This window comes from Lepus europaeus, chromosome 15 (genome assembly GCF_033115175.1).
Source record: "Lepus europaeus isolate LE1 chromosome 15, mLepTim1.pri, whole genome shotgun sequence".
NCBI lineage: Eukaryota > Metazoa > Chordata > Mammalia > Lagomorpha > Leporidae > Lepus > Lepus europaeus.
In genome coordinates, this window is record NC_084841.1 from 88,469,105 (window position 1) to 88,494,232 (window position 25,128).

Below are 25,128 nucleotides of genomic sequence, written 5' to 3' on the forward strand. Positions count from 1 at the left end.
GTATGGGATGCTGAGGCTGAAGGCAGATGCTTAGCCCACTCGGTCACAGCACTGGTCCTTCTGCAATCACTCACCTCATTCTCCCCTCTCCAGCCAGTTAACGCTGAGGAGTGAAGGTTTCAGAATAACAGTGTCTTAGTCTAAGCCTTACGGCATCCCTGGTAGGTGCTGATTTGAGAAATACCACCTGATCTTTCCAACCCTCAGTCTCTCCACACTGAACCTGAATGAGGTCAGCCACCCCACTGGGCTTTGGGGAGGACAAGCGAGCTTATTTGTGTGAAGAGTTTGTAAGGTGGGAGGCACTCTGACCTGTTAGAGGGGAGAGCAGAAGAGGCAACTTGGAGGAGATGGGGAGATGGGTTCTGCAGGGGGGTTTACATCTTAGCCAGCGAAGGAGCGATTTCAAATTGCCACAGAGCCGGCGCTTGGTCGTCATCGTCCTCCCTGTCCAGACGTGCGCAGGGTGCAGTCCCCCAGCTGCCTTGGTTACCACCATCCTTGGGTCCCACCTTCTGCCTCCCTCCTAGCCTCCGCCAGGAGCACTGGCTCCTTTTCCTGAGCCGTCTCCTCCAGGGCTCCAGAATGCATGTCTTCATGCCTAGTCAGGTGCCCGGTGTAATGCCTCTCGCTTGCCTTTTGTGAAATGCAAGTCTTCACTGGCTGTTCCTCCACATTTTATTGTGTTCTGAAAATAAATGCAAGGCATGGGTACTGGGCTCGGCAGTAAGATGCTCCTTGGGCCTATGGCGTCTCACTTTATAGTCCCCAGCTTTCAGTCTTGGTCTGTTCCGGACCCAGCTCCCTGCAAATATGCTCGCTGGGAGGCAGCAGGTGATGGGTCAAGCACTTGGGCCCCTGCCCACCACGTGTGAGACCTCAGAGTTACAGGCTCCTGGTTTCAACCTGGTCCAGGACTGGCTCTTGTGGGCTTTAGGGGAGTGAACCAGTAGACAGAAAATATTCCTCTCTCTCTCTCTCTCTGAAAGTAAATGAATGAACAAGAAGACAAATCCCAACTTGGAGAAAACAATCTCCCCCCCCACCACCACCACCCCGGCCTTTCTTTATCTCCCAGGGAGAGCTTTGTCTTCCTTTAACTTGATTCTTCCCTTCTTCCCAGTTTCCAGTCTGAAGTTCATCCCGAGTCCCTTGCTGGCCTCCAGGGAGCAGAGTGTAAGACAGAATTCATGGTGTGGAAGAGTGATTGGCGGGGGGATGGAGGTCTGTGGTGGACCGAGGGAAGAGAGAGCAAGCGTGGGTAGCAGGAGCCGCCCCCTGTGGCACAGCCTGTCACTACAGATGGGAGGCAGGGAAGGAAAGAATTATGCATGGAAGAAGTCACCGATGACCATGGCTTTCAAGAAAACCTCGGCCACGCCAGCGAGCCGCCTCCAAGTGTTGAATGTGATTTGGAAGAGCAACAGGTCCGGCAGGGCTGGACCAGCTCTGCCGTTGCCTGGGGAGCGGGTGCTGGAATGGACGCTGCATCGGCAGATGCTGGTGGGCAGCAGCTGGATCCTGGCAGTGGGTCCTCCCCGAGAGAGAGCTGAGCAGCGCAGCTCCATTGGCTGCACAGGCACCGATCGCTTTGTTGAAGTTGTTTTCTCAAAGTTTAAAAACGAGTACCAACGTCTCTTTTCTAAACATGCTGCATTTGATAAACTTTCTCCTAGGCCAAAAAAAGTGTGCTGCTCAGAGGCATCCCCACCACAGACTCATACCAACACTCTGAACTTATTGCAAACAGCTGCCCACTGCTCTTGGTCTATGTGGTTGCAGGCATTTGCTGTTTGCCCCAGTCAGGACAAGAGCTCTTCTGGGTAAAGCCGCCTACAACACCCTGCATCCCATAGGAGAACCAGTTTGAGTCCTGTTGCCTGATTTCTCATTCAGCTCCCTGCCAATGTAACCAGAAAAGCAACAGAAGAAGGCTTAAGATGGCCTATGTGTTTGGGCCCCTGCCACACACATGGGAGACCTGTGTCAAACTCCAGGATCTGAGCTTTGTCTCGGCCCTGCTGTGGCCATTGCAGCCATTTGGGGAGTGAGCCAGCAGATGGAAGATAGCTCGCTCATACACACTAATAAATCATAAATAAATAAATCAAGAATTTAAAAAAGAGTGGCGGGCACTGTGGTGTTGCATGTTAAGCTTCCACCTGCAGTGCCAGCATCTCAAGTGGATGCCCATTCGGATCCTGGCTGCTTCACTTCTGATCCAGCTCCCTGCTAATGTGCCTGGGAAAGCAGTGGAAGATGGCCCACCCCTGCACCCACATGGGAGACCTGGAAAAAAGCTCCTGGTTCATGGCTTCACCCTGGCCTGGCTGTTGCTGGCCCTGGCCATTGTGGCCACGTGGGGAGTGAACCAGAGGATGGAAGATATCTCTCTCCCTCCTTCTCTATCTGTATTTCTGCCTCTCAAATAAATAAACAAATCTTTTAAAAAAAAATAGAGTTCTTCTGTGTATATAACTCCATAAATTGCAACAACAAAAAAAAAGAATTAGCGTTTAGACATGCATCAGGTAGTCTGTAATTCAGAAACCTTGGCACTTCTATTTAACTGAGTGTTGATATTTTTTAGACACTGTTCTATGCATTAACTCTTTTCATTTGTATTGCAGCCCTTTGAGGTGAACTCTGTTGACATTTATTTATTTATTTTTAAATAATTATTTTATTGAAAGGCAGAGTTATAGAGACACAGAAGCAGAGACAGAAAGAGAGGTCTTCCATCCTCTGGTACACTCTCCAAATGGCCAAAACAGCCAGGGCTGGGCCCATCTGAAGCCAGGAGCCAGGAGCTTTTTCTCAGTCTCTCAAATGGGTACAGGGACCTAAGCACCTGGGCCATCTGCCACTGGTTTCCCAGGCTATTAACAGGGAGCTGCATCAGAAGTGGAGCAGCCAGGACTGGAACCGGTGTTGATATGGGATGCCGGCACTGCAGGCAGCAGCTTAACCTGCTATGCCACAGCGCCAGCCCCAGTATTGGCATTTAACAGAAGAGTAGCGCAATGAATGAGGCAGTGGGAGAAGTTAAGCAAACCTCCCCAATCACTCGGGAAGCAAGGATTCTGACACAGGCCTTGGGCGTTCAGAGCTCACACACTCAGTGTTTCCTGTACCACTTTTATCCAGCGGGCTTGGTTCAAGTCCTAGCTGCTCTACTTCTGATCCAGCTCCCTGCTAAGGCCTGGGAAAGCAGTAGAAGATGGCCCAAGTCCTTGGACCCCTGCACCCACGTGTGAGACCTGGAAGAAGCTCCTGGCTCCTGACTTCAGATCAGCTCAGCTCTGGCAGTTGCTGCCATTTGGGGAGTGAACCAGCAGTTGGAAGACCTCTCTCTCTCTGTCTCTGCTGCGTCCCTGTAACTCTGCCTTTCAAATGAATAAATAAATTTTTAAAAAGTACCCAGAGCATTTTGCTCCATAAAACTGAATTGCAGAGTGTGGACCTTGGTCTCTTCTTCAGCATATGCATCACACAGCAATGTCTTCTCTCCCTTCCAGGTCCCTGCATCCCTAACCCGTGCCATAACGGAGGAACCTGTGAGATAAGCGAAGCCTACAGAGGGGACACGTTCATAGGCTACGTCTGCAAGTGTCCTGGGGGATTCAATGGGATCCACTGCCAGCACAGTAAGTTAGCCGCTGTCATTGCACACCTGTGGTTATTGATTACATAGTGTTCAAACCATTATCACAGAACCCCCCAGCAGCCAGGAGCCCTGGAGCGAGGCTAATGTGGCTCCTCTCGCACTGAACACAGAATGTCCCTGGCGGAGAACTCCAGGGTGTCTTAGTCCATCCAGTGGTCCGGAGGCTCGGAATCTTCTGGCTAGTGGGTGGTCCTTCTCAGTATCCCACAGCTGTGCTTGCAAAATGTCTCTCCTTATGTTAAACTGGTAGCTTGTCTCCCTTAGAAGCAAGATTGAGCATAAAAGCCCAGGGAGTGGTGAGTGTGGCCCTTTAACTGCTATGGGGCTCCAGAAGCAGTGGGCTCTGTGCTGCCGGGAAGCAGGCTCATGGAGCTGACTACATGTGAGCCGAGCGTGAGAGTGGGGAGAAACCGTTGATCAGAGGAGGGAATACTAATGCCCAAGTGACAGTTGAGGCAGCGATCTTGGCTGTGAGTAGGCAAAGCCAGTGAGGTCACCCAGGGCCACCCTGCCTACCAACAGCTGACAGCACCCAAGTGCTTCCTGGCTCTCGGGAGCTCTGCTGATCCAGGGGTTTGTGGAATTCCTGTGGAAACCTCTCATGTCATGGGGGCACGAGCACACCTTCCAACTGGCAGCTCCACCTCTTCTGATTGTCCCTGTGAGCTCAGATCAGTAGCTGAGAAATACAAGGCCGGTGATTTTTCTCAGGTGGAGTGCAGAGATGCCCTGGCTTGGTCTCCCTACTGCTAACTCTTCGGCCTTCGCACAGGAACGCATCAAACAGTCCTGGGAAGACCAGGGCAGCAGCCCAGAATCTTGGCTGTTGAGAACTCAATCCCACGCAGAGACCAACACCTCCCTGTTTTACAACACCTCGTGTTATGTTGTCAGAAGCAGTGCGCAGAGGGACAGTCTGGCCCTCCCTCTGGAACCCCTCAAGTCAGAGCTTCCCTTCTGAAAGAAGGAATGAGTTTCAGGATGGCCTGTTGGCCAGAGTGCAGCAGCAGGTACACCCAAGCTCGGATCAACCTAGCTTCCTCTTCTCTCTGGTGCCAGAGGAGGGAGAAACTGTGGCTATAAAAAGGCAGAGTCTAGCTGTTGGCAGAAATCCTGGAAGAACACAAGAGGACAGTATTTAGAAGGCATGTGTGAATCCCCAATGTCGCAAATAGTTCACACATATTAACTCTACTCCCCTGGCCTCCTGGGTGAAGCCGAGGCTTGCCCTTAAACCAGAGCTTGGGAGACTCCTAACTTACTTGCGACTCATAATATCTATGCAATGGTTCAAAATTCCTTTGACATCTCTGGCCCTTTCTTTTCTTCCTGCCGTGAATATCAGCTCAGTTGCTGTCTGTAATGGCCTAGAAATCCCATTGAAGGGATGGGCATTTGGCCTTACAGTTAAGAAACCCGTGGCCTAAATCAGAGTAACTGGGTTCAATGTTGCTTGCTAATGCAGACACTCAAGGCAGCGATGAGGGCTCAAGTAACTCAAGTAAGTAATGAGCCCATGCCATCTACCGGGGAGAATTTAAGTTTTTGGCTTCCAACTTGACTTTAGCTTGGCAATTAGGAAGAAAACTAGAAGGTGGGAGTGTGCTCTCTCTCTCTCTCTCAGCCTCTCAGAATTCAGAGTTTTAAAAAAGAAAAAGTCCCACTAATAATTTGAAGTCACCATGTATTTGCCCTAGCATACGTGATGTTTCTCTGGAGAAGTGTCACTGAGAATGTATCCAACAGCCTGGGACTTCCACTTGTGATTGGAATCCAAGAAGACCAGCAAGTGCAGGGAATACAACAGATCATTCTTGTCCCCATTCTCCGTGGTGGAGCACCCAGTCTTTTCTCTCTGCCCTTATGTTGCACCCAAATAAACTCATACATTCACACGCTTATGTCGGATCTCAAGACTTCTTTGAAGCACAAGAAATCCTTTCTCTTACCTGAGTACTCACAAGAGCTTATACCCACATGAGGAATTGTAACAGGGGTTCGAATGCAGTTTAGAACCAGGATTTTCTGATCAAACCCACCCACTCCTGTTCTCCATGGGGCACCGTTGTTAGAAGCAGCAGATAATGCTGCAAAAACTCCTGGTGCTGTAATGGGAAATCTGAAGTTCAAACCTGATCCTTACAGCTGATGGACATGACCTTGAGGTAGTCACATGTCCTTTCTGTGCCTGGACATGTGCAGATTGAGGGATCGAACTAGCAATGGGCGAGCTTTGGTTCATGGGAGCCGACAGAGAATTGCGACTAACCAGGTAGCTTGCCCGCTGTACATGTCTTGTCAGGCCTCATCTCTAAGGATGAAATTGGAGAGCATCACACATTGGGAAACAGATCCAGCAGTGTTCCCAGCCCTGGGAGCTTCTTCAGGTAGCAGAGCCAGAACAGCATCTCCTTAATTCCTAATGAGGATTGCCAGGTTTGGATCCCTCCCCACCCCACTGGTGGCTGTCTTGTGACAGCTGTTCTCTAGAGCCATGCTACTCAAGGTGTGCTTGTGCGTCAGCATCACAGGGAAGCTTCTTAGAAACGCAGCTCATCGGGCATCGCTCAGATGAAGTGCGTGCCACAGTCTCTGTTTCCAAAAGATCCACCTTTGAATGTTGCACAACGGAAGTTCAACAGATACGGCACAAAGCTCTCAGTAACAGAATATGATCACTTCGTAGACTAAGACAGCAACATCTAGGTTCATTTACTTAACTGCAGATTGCAGGCAATGTCTTCATTAAGGTTTTTGGAAAATCAAACTATATCACAAAGCAATCAAATGAAAAGTTTACTAATGTATAATGTGGATGTCTTATTTGGAAAAAGAGTTGAAAAAATCCTCCAGAAAACCATTTCTAGGGGAGCCTACTGATTTGTTCTATATGATAGAATGTTAGCTAAATATCTTTTGGATTATAGCTAGACATTTAAAGAACTTGAAGTTTCATGATACAAGAGTGACAGATATATAGGTAGTAGGTTTATTTGAGTTCCAGCATTAATTATAAAAGGTTTTTGATTTTACTGTTTTGGGAGTTGTTTTAAATCTGTCACCTCTTTTCAGGTTTACCGGAATCTTGAGCAGATAACATAGACAGTTCCACTTTCTCCCCGTATAGAATTTCGCTATTATTTCCTTCCTTAATTGGTAAGGTACATAGTTTACATTTGATGAGCTAACATTGATATATTATTACTAACTGAAGTCCATAGTTAAGAGTTTATTATTTATTTTGTATAGTTCCTTGGGATTTGCAAAATGCATACCATGTGTCTGACAGTATAGTATCATATAAAATAGTTTCAGTGACCTAAGCTGTTCTTCTACTATTCATCCTTTTATACGGTCCCCATGGCAATCACTGGTCTTTTTTTCTGGCCTTTTCCAGAATATCATATAATTGGAGTCATATAATATATAGCCTCCTAAGATTTTTTTTTTCACTTAACAGTATGTCTTTCAGGTTCCTCTATGTCTTTTAAAAGATGTGTTGATTTATTTTAAAAGAAAAAAAGGAGGAGAGACAGAGAGAGGGATCTTTGATCTGCTAGTTCACTCCCCAAATGGCTGCAGTGGCCAGTGTTGGGCCAGGCTGAAGCCAGGAACCAGGAGCTTCATCAGACTCAAACCCTTGGGCCATCTTCCACTTCTTTTCCCATGCCTTTAGCAGGGAACTGGATTGCAAGTGGAGCATCCAGGACTCAAACCAGTGCCCATATGGGATGCCAGAGCTTAACATGCCTTGCCATAATGCCACCCCCCGCTATGTCTTTTTACAACTCATTTCTTATACCACTAATTAATATTGTATTTTATAGATGTACCGCAGTTTATTCTTCTATTAAAGAATGTCTAGATTGCTTCTAACTTTTGGCAGTAGTAAGTGAAGCTGCCATAAATTTTCATGTGTAGGTTTTTGTGTAGTTGTACAGTATCAACTGATTTGGGTAAATAACCAGGAGTGCCGTTGCTAGGTCATAAAAGTGCATTCAATTCTGCAAGAAACCTCCAACTTCCTTCCATGGTGGTTGTGCCGTTTTTTCAGACTCCCCAGTAACGAGTGAGATTCCTGGGGCTCTACAACCTCCCTAGCATTTGTAATCAGTGTTTGCAGTTTGGTCATTAAATATGCTATTTTTCTTAAATTAGTATTTATCTGACTAACTGGAGAGACGGAGAGTTCCGATCTAATGTTTGACTCCCCAGACGCCCTCAATGACAATGACTGAGCCTGGCCAATGCCTGAAACTAGGAACTCAATTCAGGTCTCTCACCTTCATGGCAGGGACCTAACTACTTGAGCCATCACCTGCTGTCTTCCAGGGTGCATGTCAGTAAGCAGCTAGACTCAGGTACAGAGCCAGGCCTCTGACCCAGGTACTCAATATGGGATACAGGCACCCCAACCTGTGGCTTACCTGCTAGGCCAAACACCTGCCCCTGCCTATGATTTTATGGTGTTGAAAACAGCATGAGTTTATCATCTTATAAAATGGGGTTAAAAACTAACATTGGATATTGTATGGAACATATATACCGAACTATATATGTTTTGAAAATTCCATAGGGAACATTACATGTAGTGTGTGTGTGGTGGGTGGGTGTATAAGCTGTAGGATGTATATAACAGGATGAATTGAGTATCAAATCTGCCTAGAGTTGTGCTTTGTATTTAAGATTTATTTATTTGTTTATTTGAAAGGCACAGTTACAGAGAGAGACAAAGAGACAGACATAGGGAGAGAAAAAATCCTTTATCTAGTAGTTCATTCCACAGATGGCCACTATGACCAGGGCTAAACCGGGCCGAAGCCAGGAGCTCCTTCTAGGTCTCCCACGTGGATGCAGGGGCCCAAGCACTTGGGCCATCTTCCATTGCCGACCCAGGCACATTAGCAGGGAGCTGGATCAGAAGTGGAACAGCCAGCCGGGACACACATCAGCACCCATATGGGATGCTGACATTACAGGCGGTGGCTTAACCCATTACGTCACAATGCTGGCCAAGGCTGGGCTTTTCAAAAACATTTTTCAGGCAAGCAGTTTTCTGCTGGGAGCTGCGCCATTAGGGGTGTTTTATTTGCTGCCTGGCAACAGATCTACCGCCTCAGAGAAGCACTGTATCTCCATTTCTGGACCTCTTTGTAGGCATCCTGTACCCTCTTCCCTCCCTGTGCACTCTGTAGTCCTTGGTTCCCCTATGAGCAAAATTTCTCATTTTCTGCTCTTTGAGGAAGCAGAGAGGATCTGGGAGCCAACCAAGCCCTGAAAGGAAAGGGAAGGGCTGGTGTAGATACGGCCCATGGTATCAGTTGCCTTCCAGGAAAATGCCCAGGAGTCCTTTTTCCCCAGAAAACACAAAGAATCTACAGCTTCCGTCTTCATAATTGTGCTGATTACTTCCAAGTAGTTTAGTTTTAACTTTATATTCTTCATTCATGGATTCGTGCATTTTACAAATAGGAACTGAGGGCAGGAGAACTTTTGTAACTTTCATGGTCCAGCCTTCTCAGAGTTAGCCGATGATAGGTATTGATGGAATGATCGTCCCATATTGGATTCATTCTGGTTTGGGCCATCGGGAGCCATCTCTGATAGGCTGTGCTTGTTAACCACACCGACTCCTAGTCCCACCTCAGCCCTGTGGAGACAGAATCTTTGGTCGACAGCCTGCCAACGTGGAAGTACAGGCACCTGTAAGGTCCTCAGGTTCCCAGACCTGGAGACCGGTGGCTCAGAAGGTGACCACCATCTGAATTGCACTGGAGGACTCCCGCAGAGAGGGGACGAATCCTGGAGTAGATGCGGGTTTCTGATGAGGCTCCACCTGCATCCGTAGTCACCCAGTCGTTCAGGGCCTCAGGTTTCTCATCCAAAAATTGAGTTCAGGAAACGCTTCCTGAGAACTTGACATTGTGTCACGGTGCTGGAAAGCGACTGGAATTAAGAACTGCTTCCATAGTGGGGAATTTGTTACCATCAGACGAGGAACATGTCAGGAGTTAACTTCACGGAGTTCAATGGGTTCTGTGTGCCGAATGGACTGATTTTTAAAGTATATTAGACATCTGACTGGCCTTTAATTTTCTTTCCTTCCTTTGCAAACAGTTTAGTTGTAATATTTTAGAAAAAAAAATCACTGTATAATAGAGCACAGAGAGACTCCAAATAGAGCTTTATGTTTTTCTGTGAAATTCTTCTTTTAACATCATTCATTCTTATAGGTAATTTCTAGGTTTTTTTTTATTATTATTATTCAAGCTTTATCATTTTAGCTGGATCCCTTCCTTATTGTAGTTTTCCTCTGTAACAGAAGTGGAACATCCAATTGGGGGCCATTTAAGGCCTGCAGAGTCATTTGGTCTGGCCCCGCCAACACAGCTACAATTCAGTAAATCTGTAAGTGGTTCATATTTAAGTTCATGATTTCCTATGGCCTGTGAACCATATTATAAATATCCAGGTGACCTTTGGCTAAATAAATAAATAAAAGGTCCCCCGCCCCTCTGTGGAGCATCAAACCAGCTTTCCCTACTGAAGAATTCACTTGTCAACAGCGTGAAAACTTTTACCTGGAGTTACAGGGGCACCTGAAAACTATTCAACTGCACTGGCTTCGTAGCGCCCTCTAAGGGGGCTTTCTAAATAAAGCTTGATTCCAGCACCAAAAGCTTTTGGGAATGGGATTATGATTCCAAATTTTCCTGCTCATTGATGACTTTGCAGGTCAAAGTGAAACACCAAAGGTTCTCAAACCCGTGTGCATATGAGTCACAGGGGAGTCCAGCTAGAAATGCAGATTTGTCTTGCTCATCCAGAGAGATTTCAACTTAGATGTGACTTCGGTCCCCAGTGAAAGCGACACAGATGGTCTTAGAGTACACATTAGCATCACCTGGAGAGCAGTAAACATTACTGATGCCTTGCTCCCACCTGGGATTCTGATATAATTGGTCTAGGGTATGGTGCAGGCATTAGGAGTTTTAAAACCACCCCAGAGGATTCTAATGTGCAACCAAGGCTGGAAATCAGTGTTCTAGAACCCATACTGTGAGGAATTACAATGCCTTAAAGAAACTAAGCACAGAAATACTCAGAGAAACCAAGCTTGGGACTGACTATCAGCACACAGTGAGCATGGACTCTCATAACCTCATGGAATGTTGTCATTCTGCCTTGGTTCTGTAATACACCATGAGTCCTCTGCGGCAAGAATTCACAGGTGATTGAAAGAATCAGGCCAGGAGAAGATATTAACTTACTCTTCCGCACATTTGTTTTCTCTTCATCTGTCTGTAGGAGCTAGAGTTGCAAGAGATTTCTATTTTCTTGCTTTCTTTTCTTGGCTGGAGGCCAACAAAGAGAATTGTCCTGGCCGACATAGAGGATAGATAACTTTGCACAGGTGCACTATTCCAAGTTTGTGACTTTTTTTTTTTTTAAACAGGCAGAGTGGACAGTGAGAGAGAAAAGTCTTCCTTTTACCATTGGTTCACCCTCCAATGGCCGCTGTGGCCGGCGCGCTGCTGCTGGCACACTGCAGCCGGCACATCGCGCTGATCTGAAGGCAGGAGCCAGGTTCTTATCCTGGTCTCCCATGTGGGTGGGACCAAGCACTTGGGCCATCCTCCACTGCCTTCCCGGGCCACAGCAGAGAGCTGGCCTGGAAGAGGGGCAACCGGGACAGAATCCGGCACCCCGACTGGGACTAGAACCTGGTGTGCCAGCGCCGCAAGGTGGAGGATTAGCCTATTGAGCCGCGGCGTTGGCCAAGTTTGTGACTTTTGCAAAGGAATTCTTAGGTGTCCACAAAACCAAAATACTTTACATTGGCTATTTTAGGTAATATTAAAACATTCTTTGGGGCTAGCACTGTGGCACAGTAGGTTAATCCTCCACCTGTGGTGCAATCATCCCATATGGGCACCAGTTCTAGTCCCGGCTGCTCCTCTTCCCATACAGCTCTTTGCTATGGCCTGGGAAACAGTACAAGGTGGCTCAAGTGCTTTGGCCCCTGCACCCGCGTGGGAGACCTGGAAGAAGCTCCTGGCTCCTGGCTTCGGATTGCTGCAGCTCCAGAGGTTGCAGCCATTTGGGGAGTGAACCAGCAGATGGAAGACCTTACTGTCTGTCTCTCCCTCTCACTGTCTATAACTCTCTCAAATAAATAAATAAAATCTTTAAAAAAAGGTTCTTTTTTACCTTTTACTTATTAAAAGAAATTTGGTTCCAGCAAAACAATAAACCCTGAGCAGAAACATGTTAAACAAATTTTGCCAGGTCATACATATGAAGGTGGTGTATCTATAGTAATGGACCTGTGCTCCTAGAGTATTTCTGTCCTGGATTACTAAGCCTCTGTCGAGGAACAGGGATGAAAGCTCAAAAGCAGTTTTAAAGAATTTACATGGGAGGATGATGTGATTTAATGGGTTAAGCTGCTGCCTGCGACACCAGTATCCCAAATGGGTTCTGGTTCACGTCCCACCTGCTCTACTTCTGATCCAGCTTATGCTAATATGCCCGAGAAAGCAGCAGCAGATGGCCCAAGTCCTAGGGCCCCTGAACCCACGTGGGAGACGCAGATGAAGCTTCTGGCTCCTGCCTTTGTCCTGTAGTGAACCAGCATGTGGAAGATCTCTCTTTCTATCTCTGCCTCTGTAACTCTGCCTTTGAAATAAATCTTTATAAAAAGAATTTTATTCCAAATCTCCAAGCCTCCCAACCTGTGATGCTGTGAACACTGATTCCCAAATTCCCATGGCTCTTGCCCATCACCTTCCATTTATTTGCTCACATGGCACCTCCTGTGCTCTGAAAGTCATCTGCATCCATGCCAGGATATTATTTATTTATACAGTTGACATGTACTTATTGAGAGTTTACTTAGTATTTTGCTAATTTGCAATGTGCACTGAGAAATGGGTGCTGGCTGCTGGGCTCTGCTGCCGGGAAGGAGCAGGTTCCTCTGTCGGCTGATGGACCCACAGCCAGCTGCAACACACGTGGTCTGCAGGAACAGCAGGGCCAGGCTATCTAGCTGTGTCAACCATATTGGTTCCTACTGTGTTCCTTGGAGTTGGAAAACTGGGTGTCTTTTTCTAGAACCTTACAAATGCCTTCATGAACAGAGTTACTTAGACTTCATGCCCTGCCTACTTGGTTGATTCCAGGCTCAAATGAGTACCCCAGGCTATGTAAGGGACAGGTGCCATGGCTTCAGCTCTCTTTCCTGGAAATCATCTTGCAGACTCATTTGTCTTTAGTCAGTTTGAAAAGCCAAAGCACCTGTGCATATGGGAATACATCTCCTTTAGGATCCAAAGCTCATGCATCCAAATGTTAACCCAATAACCCCGACTCGTCCCAAGCACTGTCCTGGAGACCAGGATACAGTGTGGGACAAAGATAACCAAGTTCCCGCTGTCAGAGGACTTCTATTTTAATGGGGAAACGTGGCATGTGCATTGTCACCCAACCCAGCAACTGTGCTCTTGGGCGTTTATCCCAGAAAACTAGAGGCGTCAGTTCACACAAACATTTGTACCTGGATGTTCATGGCAGTTTTATTTGAAATAGCCAGAAAATAAAATGGGCCCAGATGACCTTCCAACTGTGAATGGTTAGAAGAATTGTGCTGGATTGGGACCAGTGTTGTGGCAAAGTGGAGAAAGCCGCCATACACTGATGTGTCGCGACTGCTCCACTTCTGATCCAGCTCCTTGCTAATGGCCTGGGAAAAGCAGCAGAAGATGGCCAAGATGTTTGGGCTCCTGCCACTCACATGGGAGACCTAGTTGAAGCTCCTGGCTTCTGACTTCAGCCTAGCCCAGCCCTGGCCTTTTCTGCCATCTGGGGAGTGAACCAGTGGATGGAAGATATTCTCTCTCTCTCTCTCTCTCTCTCTCTGACTCTCAAGTAAATAAATAAATCTTTGAAAACTGCAGTAAAACTAGAGACAGCTGAATAAGATTGGTGTTTTTTATAAAGGTTTATTTTATTTATTTCAAAAGCAGAGTTACAGAAAGAGAGAGAGAGAGCGAGCGAGCGAGCTAGTTTCCATGTTCTGGGTCACCCCCAAATGGCTGCAACGGCCAGAGCTGGGCCAGGATGGAGCCAGGAGCTTCCTCCAGGTCTCCCACTTGGGTGTAGGTCCTGTAGGGTGAGACTAGAGCCCTGCAGCTTGTCCCAGAGAGGGAGGCAGTCGGCACTGAGCAGTGAGGACCTGGCAGGACTGAACAGTGCTCAGATTTGCAAAATAGTCTGAAACAAATCACCTAGCATCATAAATGTTTGGCTTTTGCTAATAATGTCAGTAGCATTATAATTATCTCTTCTTGGGTCCACTGTTGTACACTTGGGCAGTATGATGAGTATGCCTTGTCACTGCTATTTTTTCTAGGATTCAAGAGTTCTACAAGATAGAATCTAGACTTTTAAAGACAAACATATATACATAGACACATATGTATGCATGTATATAAACAATGCCCTAAACAGATATCATGGTCTTTAAGACAGTGTATTTTCCTATACATTGCTCCTGAGGTCCTGAGGAATAGTGGTGATTCTGCTTACTCTTTATGGAATTCTTTATTTAATGGAGAATTAAGCTTGTGATTATAAAGTAAACTTAAAGTTTGTCATTTCAAACATTAAAAGAAAATTTTAAAGGAAGGAGGCTGGGAGATAGAAAATATCATTATTCTCTTAAAAGTGTATATACAAAATACATGAAAATTGTTCCTTTTATATAAATGGATTTTAAAAATTCTTAAAATAAATTGCAGCCTCAAATTTTGATATTTTTTGAAGGACCCATGAAAGTGTCTGTCCAGATGCACAAGAATTGTGTCACTTTATCCTTCCTACAGCTGAGTCATCACCAATGGAACGCAGGGTGTTTCAAAGTAAACATTGCAACAGAAGTATGTCAATCAAGAGCAAAATAACTACGTACTAAAATGCAATAATGGTTTTGAAAAAGAGGATATCATTTACATTTTAATGGGAAATTTGGAAATTGCAGTAGCATTGTGTGGATATTTACTAACACCAGCCTTTGGAATGCAATTTGATTGATTTTACTCTCACTGCTCCTGATGGATTCCACAGGCATGCTGCAGTTTGTAAGTTTCAAGAAATTTAAAGCAACCTATCCTTTGGAAATAAATTATCTCTGGATATTCAGAAGATTTAAATCATTTTATAAGACATCTCTTAAATTAGAACATTTCTAAATAAGGAATGTTTCCTTCTCAGCCATCTGAAAGAGTCTTTTAATGGTAAGGAAAGGAATTGCTCTGAGTTTATAAATAAGAGCAGAGTTTATTTGGATAATGAAGGGATGGTTGTTAAGGGAGTTGAGAGCTTAAATGCAGAAAACACCTGAACTCTGATTCCTTAAATGCTTCTAACAAGGCATGTCAACCTGAACTAATGATTGTGCTACACTTATTTTTTTTAATTTATTTATTTGGCAGGTAGAATTACAGAGAATGAGAGAGAGAGAGAGAGAGAGACAGAGAGAGAGAGACAGAGAGAGAGAGACAGAGAGACAGAGAGAGACAGAGAGAAAGGTCTTCCTTTCGTTGGTTCACTCCCCTAATGGCTGCCATGGCTGGAGCTACGCCCATCCGAAGCCAGGAGCCAGGTGCTTCTTCCTGGTCTCTCATGTGGGTGCAGGGGCCCAAGCACTTGGGCCATCTTCCATTGCCCTCCTGGGCCACAGCAGAGAGAGCTGGACTGGAAGAGGAGCAACCGGGACTAGCACCCGGCACACATGGGATGTCGGCGCTGCAGGTGGAGGATTAACCAAGTGAGCCACAGCGCCAGCCCCTGTGCTACACTTCTTGAGTCAGGTGTTGTGGCACAGCGGACTTAGTCCTGGCTCCTCCACTTCAAATCTAGCTTCCCGATAGTACACTTGGGAGGCAGTAAATATAGCTCAGGTGCTTGGGTTCCTGCCAGCCACGTGGAGGACCTGCCTGGGAGAAGTTTCTGGCTCCTCTTTCTGTTCTGGCCCACTCCCAGTTGTTGTGAATATTTGGGGAGTGACTCAGCAAATAGAAGATCCATACTCTCTCCCCCTCTTGTTCTCCATCGCTATGCCTTTCAAATATAGAAAGAGATTTTTTTTATAAAGCTTATAAGACATGAAATCAAAAGTTCGTTTTTCTTTAATCATTGTAAAAGAAGATGATACCAAATAAAGCAAAAACCAAATAATTGATTTTTATTTGAGCTTGTTATGCAACAGAGAGGATGGGATCACTAGATTCCTCCGTTTAAATAGTAAAGTCTTGTAATTGAGAAAGTACACCTGCTCGCTAGCTGGGCAAAATGGTGGGGAGAGGAGGAAGTCTGGCTGAGGCAGAGGGGCTGGAATGTCTGCGAATGCTGTTCTTGAACCATCTGCCTTCCAGAAAAACTCCTTCTAAGAGTTTTGTCCTTTGTCCTTTGAATGTTGTCCTCAGTGTCTCCTCTCTCTCTAGCATTAGTGCAGAAGCAAAGCCAAGTTAGGTTCCCTCCTTACTGCCCCCACTTCTTCCCCAAGGCACCACTCTCAGCTGTGATATGTTCCGAATGAGCCTGTTGTCTCTGCACTTGTCCCTGGTCCATTTCGAAAACCAGAGCCAGAGCCATCTCTTGGAGCATATTTCCTGTACAGTCATTTCTTGACCCAAACCCCTCCTCCCCACATGCTTTCTTAGTGCGCTTGGAGTAGAATCCAAAGACCTTGTAGTGACTGGAGAAGCCATATGTGTTCCATTCCTGTTCGTCTCTGCTGAGTTCATCTCCTGCTGCTGCTCCTTGGGTCACCCTGTTCTCTTTGCCATCCTCAGACATGCCAAGCCTGCCTCCAGTTGGGGGCTTCTGCACTTGTGTTCTTGCACCTGGCCCACTCGTTCCTATGTAACCCCAACACTCGCTCTCTTGTGTTTTCCTCTTAGATCCTGGCTCTTGTGATAATGCTCCAGAGTGGCCCTCTCCCACTGAACAAACAAGCAGGAGCCGTGAAATAGCAGAGCATCCTGCAACACGTATTCCCATTTCTTAGCTCTCCGTCTAGTCTCATGTCCCTTATTTGTCAGCACTCCTCACCACCTGCTGTATTATTTTATTTCTTCTCACTAGTAAATTCCATTCTAGAATCAAGACTTCACTTTGCTCCCTTTGCCTAAAAGTGCCATGCTCGTAGCAGGTGCTCGATAAATAGTTATTGACTAGATCAATGAGTGAACCAGGAGTCTGTTATCCAGTAAGTTCATTAATATATCATCCAGTAGCTATTTTCTATGATGTTAGGCCCTTTCAAAGAGGAGAAAAGCAAAACTCTTTGGAAATAGTATATGCCTTTAAGAGCTTATGAAATGAACCTGGAGAAAAAGTAGTATTTGATCTAACCAAAGTCCTGTGGCCAGATAGGTTTGCACCGTCCATTATCTCCACACTGTAAAGACTGTCAATGCACACTAGCTCAGAGGAGCCCTAGAGTTTACAAAGCACGATAGATAAATAATGGTCAGATAACTTGTAGAACTTGTTGAATATTGTTCATCTCAATTACCTGGAAGAGATGGGCGTGGAAGCACCCAGGCGAAGCTCAGCTGGAGAGTTCATTGTTATGCAAAAGAGGCCAGGTGGAGACCCAGTGAGTGGAGGTGGAGGTGGAGGCAAGGGAGTTGCTCTTAGGTGGTTGATAAATACGTGAGAGGCACGTGTGGCGTGAGGCTGACGGGGAATGTGAGCCGCCCTTGCTTCTGCACACGTGCAGGTTTTAAAGCAAGCACGCCCCCGGGGCAGCAGCCACGAGTGCCTGCCCATAAATAGCGGTGATGCTAGGGTTGCCTTGCTTGTGTAGACTTCCTTCTTTGGGAGGAGAAGGAGCAGTGGGCACGCTTTCCATCAAGATCACCTGGAGCGCCATTGCCTGCGTCTCCTGCTGGACTCTGTGCTGTGTTTCGTGGCTTACCGTCAGCACACTCCTTTTCTTGGAGTCGCTCTCCTTCGGATACCTTCAGTTCCTTTCCCCAGTTGTGTCTGCCTTAATGTGGCTTCTCCAACAGAGAATACAGGGCTCCTTTGAGCTCCAGGTCTCACACGCTGAGGCAACAAATCCATCCAGAGCAAAGTTGTAAGGCGGGAGCCAGCGGCCCTCAGAGGGGAGTACAGCCCAGGAGTGACACTTGCAGGAGAGACACTCAGGACCGTGGTCCCACGTAAAAGGTAGGCTCCATGGAAGCGACTGCGCCCGCCCCAGAACTGCACCAGGTGTGTGAGGGCTCTGTTGTTCGGTGTGTTTGTTTTCTAGTAGAACAGAACCGGCTCCATCTACCTGGTGGAAGATAGGTGTGTGGGAGCAATTGATGCAGGGATCTCACATTTGGCTGGGTTTGTGCTTAGATGATCAAGTCCTTGAGGGCAAGAATCCAGCTCGATATTTCCCTTGTGTTTTCTGTAGCAAGAACCACGTTGGAGACACCAGGCAAAATCTGGCCCTGACTTGAACCCACTTTGTACATTGGATGTTTGGCCAGAGTTGGCTGCCGCCATTCCGTCTTCAAGTTCTCCTTCTGTGCAACCTCGCTGGTACATTTGGGTTGCCTGGGAAGCCCTCTTCCAGTCACTCCTCTGTGAATGCCGGCCAGGCTCCCCCAGGGATATGCCCATGGCCCCCACTCCTCCCTCCCTCAGGCGGGGGAGTCTCCCCATTTTTTTCCTTGGGTAGCACTTACTTCTCTCATTTTGTATTTGTGTACGTGTCATCATTCTAGGTAACCTAAGGGTAACTTCCCTGAGTCATCCTTGATAATCCTGATCCTAACCTAGGTTTGTGCTTTGCACACAGTAGGCACTACAAGTAGCTTTGAGGATTGAATCCGCGAACAGGGAGGGTGCACGAAAACATTCACTTATTGCTTGATTTTTTTTTTTCTTGTAGAAATGCAGAGTAAACCATGGGTGAATGCAATGGCATTCACTGCGATTGGCTTCTCACCTGTGCTACACCTGGTGGGGCCTTTGGTTTTCACCTGCACTGTTGTGTGGCTGTTTTACAAACAGGCCTGTCCCTTATGTACATCTGGCAAGGTGCCTGTCTCATGGACGATGATGAATGGATCAGTGTGAGAATGTTTCGGGTGTATTGCTGATCTATCTTCTTCTAAAATCAAGTAGCATGTAGTTCTTGTTTCTGAGGTGCAGGATGCTCCGTTCCATTGGTAATGAAAACTACAAAGCCCGTTTTCTTTTTTCTTTAAGTTTTTGTTTAATGAATGCATTTTTTCATAGATACAACTATAGGAATATAGTGGTTCTTTCCCCCATACCCACCCTCCCACGCCACCTCCCTCTCCCTCTCCCATCTCCTCCTTCATTATGATTCATTTTTAGTTTGGTTTTTATATACAGAGGGCCAACTCCTTGTTAAGCATAGATTTCAACAGTTGGCACCCACGCACACAATATATAGAGTACAGTTTGGGAGGAAGATTTGCAGTCGATTCTCATAGTACAACTCATTAAGGACGGAGGTCCTACATGGGGAGTAAGTGCACAGTGACTTCTTTTGTTCTAAAGCCCATTTTCTAAGGCCAACAAGTGTAATGATCAAATCCAGTATCTGGACCTAGATGCCTGTAGTTCCTGCCCTACTGGATGGTTTTAGATATTTTTATTCTTGAATCTCATAGTTCTTGAGGATCTTACTGCATACCGTTTCAGCTGGCTTGCAGAAAATATATAGAGAGAAAACATCCCAAGTCCCCCTCAGTTGGCTCTGTGTATAACAAGCTCGTAGCTCGGTGTGAGGCGCAGTAGAGATGAGTCCCTTCTGGCCACGTGGAGGGGCCATGTCAGCCTCTTAGACACCGTGATGACCTGAAGTTCCTGAGGAGCTGTGCGTATGTGACCCTTGCTGGTTGAACAGAGCAGCGGCAGAACCCACGGAGGAATTGGTACCATTTTGATGTCGACATGGATAGCTTCTCCCAGGATAAATAGTCATGTTCTGTGACTTCATTTAAGATGAAACTCGTTTAACTGCAAATCTAGACACTTTTTTTTTTTTCCCCTGGGACTTGTCATGTGCATTTTCCTGTCTATAAAAGATGGCACATTGTGTTAATACACCACCAGCAGCCATACCCGAAGTGATGTAGATGGATACACTGAGAGTACTGATGTTGATGATTAGTTATACTGGTTAATCTTGTAAGTCTGGTTAGAGAGGTTCCTAGGCTATCCATGAGGTTTTTGTGTATGAAAACAGTGAAGATAACTGGTGCATCTTTCCACTGCTGATCTTACATGTTAAAACCCAAACAAACATGAAATTGCCTTATTTTGCTGTGGTAGCTTAACTCTTGAATGGACTCGGTTTTTAAATTGACACTTTAAACTCATGGGAGCCTAATGGACTTAAATTGCTGTTTAAGTTCAGCCTTGTAAGGGTGTGACGTTTTTATGTGAGAACATAGTGTTTTCTTTGCTCTTCTGAGGGAAAACGTCTATTGCCAGCTGTTTCTTCTGCTGTTTACTGCCTGTCACTCAGAGGGTGCAGAGCAGGTATTGGCCATGAACCTCCTAGGCATGTCTGTTTCCCAGGGACGTTGGACATGAATTGGTCTTGTCGTTTGAAAATAGTCACTCTTTGAGGTTCAAATTTCTTGCCCAATTTTATTTTGAAAGCTGTCTCAAGTACAAAACTCGGGAGCCCTGAAGAATTTTAAAAGCAAACCAACCATCTTCCTCCCCTTCTCCAAATGTTACTTTGTGGAAAAAAATAAGATTAAGTATGCTTTTACTGATGGAGGGAGACTGTGGGGCGGTCAGAAAGAAGGGAAATATTTGTTTTTCCTTTATTTTTGACCATGACTTAAATATAACAAATCGGTGACTTCACGTCACCTGGGGTGGTCCAGAGGGAGGTGGCTGTGGCCATAGCTGTCCACATCGGACACAGAGCAGCAGCAGGTGGTTGTTGGGAACGGACTTCAGTTCTGAAGCATGCAGGGAAAGAGTGTGCTTGGGTTTCTCGAACCCAGGGAGCTGGTATCCGAGAGGGAAGCAGTCGAGGGAAGTCCTGAGATGTTAGTGACCTGCCAGTGCTAATCCCTGGGAGCAGGGGGTGCTGTAGTCACCCAGCACAGCAGAGCGGGGGGGGAGGGGGGCTGTAGTCACCCAGTGCAGCAGAGAAGGAAGCTAGTGGTCAGCAGCTTCAGTGATGAAGTGTCACCCGAGAATCTCCAGAATTGCCCCCAGACATGAGGAGCCCACAAGAGCACACATACCAAACCTCTGCTCACCGAAGCGTCGGTGCAGCCCAGCTGTCAAGATGGCCATCATCTCCTCCACCCCAGGGCTGGAGATGGCAGAACACAGCCAATAGTGGAAGGTGAACTGCAAGGAGAGCCCATACCCTGCCTCTGTGGTTCATTCCTCTGGTGCTGCTGGGAGCTGCACTGGCTGAACTCTGGCATTGGAGACCCTGCCCTGGCCTTTAACCAGCACCACCACCACTCTCCACAGGACAGGCAGTGCAAGGGAATCTGGAGACCTAGTCCCTCTTAACCATGCTCAAGATACTCCAGACACCAGAATAATCTTCCCAGATGGTACCCAGCACTCTGCCAGGACGTGTATGGGCCGCTTCCTCATGTCTGCCCTCTCTGGATGAACGGTGCCACTCGTCTGCACGGCCCCCAGCTCAATGACAGGCATTGGGTAGCTGCTGCTGTGTGGGAGGCAGAGCTTGGCATTGGGCTGGGGGTATCCAGAGCAAGGGTGGACTGGAGCTGTTCTCCCAGGGTCTCCACCTCCTCTAAGGTTTTCAGTGCAAACCTGGTCTTGCACATCGTTGTCACGGTGGAAAACACATGGTCAAGCAATCCCTTGGGCTTAGTTACAGCGTTGTAACTGTTTTGGCCTGTAAGTGGCTGCCATTTTGTCCCAGACACAGCAGTGTTAGGGGAGGACCCCCTTCTTCCTCACTGCAATTTTCTCAGCCTGTGCAAGGCCCAAGCTGGGGAAGAGATGTTCCAAACTGGGTATTACTGCTGATCCTTAGATGCCATGAGACTGGTCTTTAGAATGTGAAGTGGAAGTAATTGTTAATTAACTGAAAGTAAGGCAAGTGCATTTGTGTTGCCTACAAGTAAGCAGAAGTTGCTTGAGGACTTGTTTTGGAAGCATATGCCCCGATTTCACTTTTAGCAGTAGGTATATGCAATCGAGTGTCTTCAGACTGTGGCTAGAAATAATTAGGAAGTATTTAGATTGCTTGAAATGAGAAAGTATACTTACAATGTATGAGCTTGGGTAAGCTTGAATCTGTAAGGATAATAAATAAATGTCCTGTTATTTATGTTCACTGTTTACTCTGCTTCTAGCTAAAACTAAAGATGCCAGCTTTTACCTACAAACTTGTCTACCCATGGTTATAGAAATAATATAAAACCTCAATCAGAAATAGTTATTCAGCCTTAGGAGACACACCTGTAACGATGTCTGTGTGTTGGCTCTCAGAACAGTGATTTAAGATGAGCTGACTTAGTGGGAACCTTTTTTTTTTTCCATATGGCCTTTTAATCTTTTGGTTAGTGGAAGTTTCAACCCATTAATTTGTACTGCGGAGTGGTAGGAAGTGGGTGTGGAAGATGCCTGTGGCTAACGTGTTCCCACTCGATGGTGCATGTACAGGCAAGGGGGATATCATTAAAAGATAATAACAGTGTACATTGTTTCTTTTTATTCTGTTTGTTCCTTTGTTATAGGCACCACAGGGAATGATTTTATGGGTTTTACAACAAATGAGTTTTGGGGGCACATAAAATGTCTGTAGACTTGTGAGGGAGTCGATGATGACGAGATCAATACCCTGAGTGCTGAGAATGGAACTGAAATGCGAAAGCATAGGATGACACAACTGAATTCCTTGACCTGAAGCCTTCAAAAATTAAGGCAAACACCCTGCTATGGAAAACACGAGAATGTCTCAAATACATTACTTAAGTGAGTGCTTTCCTAAGCACCACCTAGAGAACTTCAAACCCAGATGCCTGTATTTATGTGGCCTTCCACTCCATCCAGTTTCGCCGTGCAATTGAGAGCTGAATAATAAGTAGATGCAGGGCTAACTTCATAATAAGGTAGAACTAAACACCACGTAACTGTGTAGTATAAGCGTGCCTTGTGTTTGCTGGAAGCACTCGAATTATGCTAATAATGTCTTTCTCTGTTGATACTGTGAAAGTTCTTTGATCTCATGCTGTTGTGTAGTATAATTCAGGACAAGTCTGAGGAAAATTCAGCATATTGAGGCATGTATGAGTGCAGCTGAATTTCTGTGTTTTGCCAATGACAATTGGATAAATTATTTTCCTGGTCTCCACCTTAATTTTCTCCAATGTAGATAACTGTTGCTTTTTAAGTATGGGGGCAATTGTTAAGACCCTTAAGGTTATATATTCCTGTGAATTGCTGGATAAAAGTAGAGCAATGAAAATGCCAAAATATGGCGTGACTGTCCAGTGTAATTGATGAATTTATAAGCCAGTCAGATTTCAATTTACTTTTACTTTCAGTCTGCAGAATGTCTGATTTCACAACCGTATTCTTTGTGACCATTCCTCGTATGTCACGGAGCTTACTGTGCCTGAGAGTTTTGTCTGCATACTATTTTAATGCTTTAATTACATGCAACATGCGGCTTCGTTATAGTAACAATTTTTAGCTCAGTAATACATTTTGGCTACTATTTTCTAGAAAACTTGAACATTCTCTATTGTTGGCACCAAGATATGCAATATTCTAAGGCTGAAGTATTGTTTTACTTTAATTATCCCTTCTAAATATTTACATATTCACTAAATTATGCATCTGGCTTTCTATATGCTGTCTCTTTGAAATTCATAATACATGTCCATAAGAGTAAATACAAGGGAAAAGCAAATTTGCCGACAGGAACTCAGGAGAATTACATATCCTCGTAACTTTGTTCTACATCCTTCTCACCCCAGGCTCTTTATAGAAATCACACTGATTGATAACCACACAGTTGTCGGGAACACTGAGTTACACTGTGTGCACAGTGGAACAGGTCCAAAATATCGATTTTAGGGAAAACAGAAATGTTACATTTTTAAAAAATATTGTGTAGAATGACAGAAGCCATGTGTATATATACATACACACAAATACACACATACACAAACAAGTATTGCAGAAATTTATTGTAAAGGCATGCGCGTTCTATATCCAGTGGCCCTCAAGCTCTTTCTTTATCTCGATTCTGTTTTTCAATATTTGTTAGAAATGCGTAATGAGAGATAGTGGGAGGGAGAGGAATCTTTCATCTGCTGGTTTACTCCCCAAGTGGCTGCGAAGGCCAGAGCTGGAATGGTTGAAGCCAAGAGCCGGGAGCGTCTTCTGGGTTTCCCATGTGGTGGGGGAAAACTCCACTGTTCTCCCAGGCCATTAGCAGACACCTGTATTGGACATGGGGAGCCAGGACTCAACCCGTCAGCATTATGGGATGCTGGCCCCCCACGTTTATGCTGGCCCCACTGTCACTGTGTGACAGCACCAGCCCCTTCATCTGGGTTCTTTATAGTAGTTTGAAGAGCATTTTTGCTGTGATCCCCAAATGTTTTCTTTTATGTTAATTCCTTATATAGTTTGGAGAGTATTAACTGTGCTTCTTAGTAGTTTGGAGAGTATTAACTGTGCTTCTTAGTAGTTTGGAGAGTATTAACTGTGCTTCTTAGCTTTCTTTTGGGTTCTATGTTAAATTTTTGCACAATTAATGATGCGGTTAAATTCCCTATTGTGTTTTAAATAAAGAACCAAAAGGTCACCTAAAGATGGATGAACCTGTAAACTGAAACAGAATGGTTACAAATTATGCTTAGAGCTTTATTAAGAATCCACCCCTGTTTTCTTCTGAGAACAATTATAGAAACTCATGGGGCGTGGTTAACTTCTGGCGTAAATGATTTGCCAAAAATGGCCCTGGAGAAGGAGGAAACCCAACCATGTTTCACTTCTGGCTTCTTCTTGCTGAGCCTGGGGCCCTGGCTAATGGTCCTCCAGTTGTGTGTCTCTGTGCTGAGAAAGACTTCGCTGGCCGCACACTAACTGTGGACAAAGTTTCTGGATCCAGGTTTTTGCAGTCAGAACGTGCTCTCCTGTTGGAGCAGCCAGGGGAAAGGACTTCCTGTTGGAAGCTGCCTTCCCGGCACAGGACTGGAGATGGGCTGCCACATACACAGAGGCCTTTTAGTTACTTAGAGGGGATGTCTTTGTGAGTTTTCTCCAACTTGTTTTCTTACGAAATACACACGCATGTAGACATAAGATACTGTGAAGTGCATGGAGATTGAGTTAGAGTTCATTTTGCTGCAAACATTTTTGAGATTTCTATGTATGAAGAGTCTTCAGAAAATCCACTG

At 45.7% G+C, this 25,128-nt stretch overlaps 1 protein-coding gene across 2 annotated transcripts in view; it reads left to right on the forward strand.

The window, feature by feature from the left end:
• EDIL3 (EGF like repeats and discoidin domains 3) overlaps nt 1-25,128 on the forward strand; it is a 473,099-nt gene that overhangs the window by 209,327 nt on the left and 238,644 nt on the right. For both annotated transcript variants that reach the window (XM_062212442.1, XM_062212443.1), the window contains one exon: nt 3,519-3,647. In XM_062212442.1, the coding sequence (XP_062068426.1) occupies nt 3,519-3,647 (129 nt within the window). The remainder of the gene's footprint in view (nt 1-3,518; nt 3,648-25,128) is intronic.